Raw genomic sequence first — 4,779 nt, 5'->3', positions numbered from 1 at the left:
GATTTTTGGAAAAAGGCTGCAATGAAACAAAGAGTGAAAAATTTAAAGGGGTCTGAAAACTTTCCGTACCCACTGTACTTGTAGAGGGGAACCCCAAATAGTCAAATATTCAACTTGACCGCCAATCTCACAGGGAAATCGCTGTGGTGTCTGAAAATTTGGTTGTGAAACTAAGAATCATTCCATCCATCCATCCATCCATCCATCTTTATCCGTTTATCCGGTATCAGGTCGCGGGGGAAGCAGCTCCAGCATGGGATGCTAAACTTGCATTTACAGAGCCACATCTAGATAAAAATGAAAATGTGGTTGTGAAACTAAGACTCATTCCATTTGGGTGTTATGGGGGTGCTGAACGTCTGATTTTGCACAGAACTGCTTTTTTTTTTTTTCATTAAGATGATTCATAGCAAATTTTAGTGTAAATAACAGCCTACACACTACAATAATACTGCTCACAACAATTACAAATAAAGGTACTCAAACGGACAAATTCCAAAGTGTCTAGCCCATGTCAGGCAGTGAACTGAGGAGATTCACACTTCTTTAGAAAAATGAGATGCAGTGTATGTGACAAAGTAATTACATAAAGAGATATTACTAACACATTGGTTAAAGGATGGTTTTTACCCTGAGAGCACTGGACTCCCTTACTTGGTAAAATTAGACCCTTTACACCAACTATATTCTACTCTGACAGTTATCTGTGCTTGTTTGGCAACTGATGTCTATTTGAACTAGTGATTAAGAAAAAACATGGAAGCCATGTGTGGGAACTGTAAAAAGTTATACTGTGAAATAATCATCATGTGACTATGTGAAACCTTGACAAAGGGAGAAAAGTTTTAGGGCGAGGCAGAGTAAGATAAGATAAGCTTGCAGCTGTGACTGTGTGGAGAAAGGTGTTGATCCTCTATCCAACTTTGGTGAACAATGTTAAATTCTAAACTTGCCTAAAACACACAGCCACAGCCCAACCAATGGTGAAGCAAAGAACATGATATACTACACCCATTTATGTAAAACAACTTTATATTACACCCATTTATCTAAAACATCTTTATGTCTACAGCCATTCAATGAAAAGGCAGAGTAAGGGATGAGTACTTTGGAAGACTGCTGAACTATTTCAGTACTCATTCCCTTTGCAAAGCACAAAAGGCAAGTCCGTGTCCGTGTGTATTTTTGACTTGACGCTTTGAACCTAACACCATGCATGTAGAACAAATTGAAGATCTTTACTCTGCCCGATCCGTGCACAAATGCAGTCAATAAAAGTCAAGCAAGCAAAAAAGGTTTGAAATAGCACCTACTTATGTTGTTATTTGTGTTATCACTTTGAGATGCATACTTCCCCCCCGTTAAGGTGTACATTCTGTACTGACTGTGTGTAAACTCTCCTGCAACAGGTTTGGCGATCCAGTCACAGCTAACTGCTCTGTAGCAAGGATGGATTTCTCTGGTCTTGGTTGGGAAGTCTCGCTGGTAAGTGGATCAGTGCTCTCTTGTACTGTTTGTGTCTTGAACAACTTGCTAGTGAAAAGAGTAGCTTAACAATGCCTGATCTTATCCACCTATCAATCTCCTACTCCATCCTACTCTCACTCGTGAACCCTGAGATACTTTGAACTTCTTCATTATGGGCAGCGAATCACTCCTAACGGGAACCATTGCACCAGCAGAGTACAATGGCCTCAGACAACAGGTGCTGACTCTGACCTGAACCATTTCAGCCTTAGCTATAAGGTGGTTAAGGGCTTGCCCCCAATCTTCCAACTTTGCCTACTCCACAGAGGCCGAATCCGCTCAGGTCCAGTACCACTCTACTCCAGGAGTCCCCTGTGCTAGCCAAGGCGAAAATTATTACTTCTTCAAGGCTTCCTTCCCCCTCGTGCCCACCAAGAGGCTTAGGATATGACCCACTTTGATTCCATGTTCAGGTTGTGGACAGGGGATTTCAGTCAAAACCTACGTTTGGGTTTACGCCGTCTTTGCGGCAGCTGTCCCCGCCACCGTATCCAACCCATCACTACATGGTGATCAGTTGACAGTTCCTCTCTTCACCAAAGTATCAAAGATCTACGACCTCAGATATTAGGGATTAAAGAAGAGGAGAGATACTCACCGTGTCTGTTGTTTGTCCTACAAAAGGGCACCATTCAAGGTTAGATCAGGAAAGCTTCAGGTTTTCCCATTATTGACCATGGGAACATTCAAATGCCTCTATGTCTACGCAACATTGAGAAGTACAAAAGTAGTGCACAGCCCTCTAAACACTCAGAGACTGCAAGAAGGCTTGAAATTCTGAACTCCACCTCTGCAAATAGACAATGTCAAAAAAAGCAATTAAAAGCTTCACAAATATAGCGTGCATTGCAAGGTTACTGTATTTGATTTTGTTGTACATGTTTACCTAATAAACAAGCACTCACATTCTATTTTATGATCTAAAATTGTGATCTGCGACCTTTTGCAAATTTTAGGGACCTCCTAAACTCAGTATGAATTCTTTTGTGGTCTGGAGTGTGGACAGGATGACTGAGTGGAATGAAAAGCCTGCGTGCTTTGCACTAACCAACCATGGAGGCCAATGTCACGTCAATCTCCCTCTAACGGTCTACAGTGAGTTCCTATTTCCGTCTTTTTGAGATGGTAGAAAATTAATCATTTTATGTGTGGTTTATCAGTTGATCTGTCTCCACAGAACCTCCAGACAGTGTGTCCTTCAGCTTTGTTAATCAAACTGGGCCGATGTTTGAGGGGCATCAGTACACCCTGCAGTGTACAGTAGAGGACGTTGCTCCTGTTGAAAACCTCATTGTGACGTTCTACAGAGGACAGACAGCGCTGGGCAAACCTCAGTCCATCAACAACACAGAGAAGAAACCAGTGACTGAGGACTTCACTTTAAACATCACACCCAGTAAGGAAGATGATGGAGTCCAGTACTGGTGTGAAGCAAAGCTTGAACTGGGACCTGCAGGAATTCAGGATCCTCCAGTGGTGAGGTCAGAAAAACTCACTGCCCATGTCCTCTGTGAGTATAACATTTTAACATTAAAGATTTACATTTTAACCTCCTTCCATTCTCCCTGTCTAGTGTCTCTTTACAATACGTTGTTACTTTAAGATATGTCTTTCCTCTTTTCAAAATCCCACTTCCTTTCACTTATTTCCAATTCTATATCGACGATGTTCCACTTCCGGGATTCCGCCAGATCTCTTTTCGGCCAGATGTCCGTTACGTTCCGCTTTCTTTGCGTTAGAATTTTAAACTCCGGTGGATTTATAAGAACTATGGTTACTTGTTTCTCAGATCTCTGCAGGGGGAATCCAGACAGCTAGCTAGACTGAGTTTTCTGTTGAACAACTAAACTTTCGAATGTACACATTCCACCAAACAAGTTTTTCCCGAGATTTTTCAGAGGCCTTGGGCGTCCGTCCAGCGCCTATGACAAGTGTGACTGGTTAAAAGGAAAGGCAATTAACCAGAGTACGTTTTTCCATCCCGGAATGCTTTGTGGACCAGCCAGACCCTCCTTCACAGTGCTGTGGAGGAAAGTCTGGCAAAGCAGGACACAACAATCTAATAGTAACATAACCTTGCTTTTCTATCGGTCTTTCCCTCCTCTCCCCCCTGCTTATTTCTCTTTTCTCTCAGTTGGTCCACAAATCTTGTGTCCTACAAAGCTGCAGGTGACAGAGGGAGAGCACCTCAGCTGTGAGGTGAGAGGAAACCCTCCACCGTTAGTCACCTGGTTCAGAGAAGGGCAGGTGGTTGCCCTGCCCACCAACTCGGCCAGAAAGGATGCTGGGAAATACACAGTCTCAGCAAAAGGACAATTTGGACTGAAAAACTTTACAGTGGAGGTGGAGGTCCTTGCTGGCAGTGGTAGGTTTATGTTATCTTCCTTATTAGAAAGAATATTGTTACAATACATTTTGCAGTGAGACCCCCATTGTGCTTTGTATTGAATTCTAATTAGAAATGTTTAAACTTGTCATTGTTCCAAGTCTTCCTTCCAGAGAGATTTCGATTTTTGGTTCTGTTATCTTGCATAATCTAAAGGAAATTAGAGTAAAACAAAGTTTAAAGTCAACATGTATTGGTAAAATTAATTTCTCTCTTCCTAGGAACTACAAACAGCTGCAGACATTTCCTGTTGGCCTGCCTGCTTATTCAGATGATTAACTGTCTCTGAAAGATCCTAAAAGAACTCAACGTGATTCTTCTTTCCATGCTGTTTGGATGAATGGACTGTGCTGTGAGAAATGACTCACAAAGCCTGGTTTGCTTGTGTCACAGTTTTGCATTAGAGTCTTTTTGTGGAACTTTGAGAGCTCCTGTACAGACTGTACAATTTACTAATTCACAATCACACTGCCATAGGTTTGTGACCATAGCTTTTTAGAGGATCTAAGAACCCTTTGTCAAACAAGGTGTCCGTCCTGTGTTTCATTTTCTGTAGAATGAAGAGCTAGCCAACATTGAAAAGCACCCAGGTGACGTTTAGTTTGCTGTGCATTAAAAAGCTGAACTATCTTGTGTCCAACAGCAGTACTTTCTTGCTCATGTAATAACAAAATATCAATGAAAATGTACGTAACCGCAGGTCAATCATTGATAGAACTGCTTGATTTTAAAAATTAACATGTGGGACTAACAAACAATTCTGTTGGCCCCAGTTAACACAAAAACTAAATCACATCCTTAATTTAGCAAGTATAATGCTTCAGTATAGAGGGTAAAAGGAGCAGTCACTGAGCTCTTAAAACACT

General features: G+C 41.7%; 1 protein-coding gene across 1 annotated transcript in view; it reads left to right on the top strand.

Annotated features, from left to right (window-relative positions):
* Positions 1-4,355, top strand: part of LOC117961083 (vascular cell adhesion protein 1-like) — a 6,311-nt gene extending 1,956 nt beyond the window's left edge. The window contains exons 3-7 of the mRNA XM_034899472.1: positions 1,410-1,485; positions 2,484-2,622; positions 2,705-3,037; positions 3,662-3,892; positions 4,135-4,355. Of these exons, the coding sequence (XP_034755363.1) occupies positions 1,410-1,485; positions 2,484-2,622; positions 2,705-3,037; positions 3,662-3,892; positions 4,135-4,202 (847 nt within the window). The 3' untranslated portion in view covers positions 4,203-4,355. The remainder of the gene's footprint in view (positions 1-1,409; positions 1,486-2,483; positions 2,623-2,704; positions 3,038-3,661; positions 3,893-4,134) is intronic.
* Positions 4,356-4,779: the final 424 nt, after the last annotated feature.

This window comes from Etheostoma cragini, chromosome 2, assembly GCF_013103735.1.
Source record: "Etheostoma cragini isolate CJK2018 chromosome 2, CSU_Ecrag_1.0, whole genome shotgun sequence".
Classification (NCBI taxonomy): Eukaryota; Metazoa; Chordata; class Actinopteri; order Perciformes; family Percidae; genus Etheostoma; species Etheostoma cragini.
This window is presented reverse-complemented; position numbering and strand designations above follow the sequence as displayed.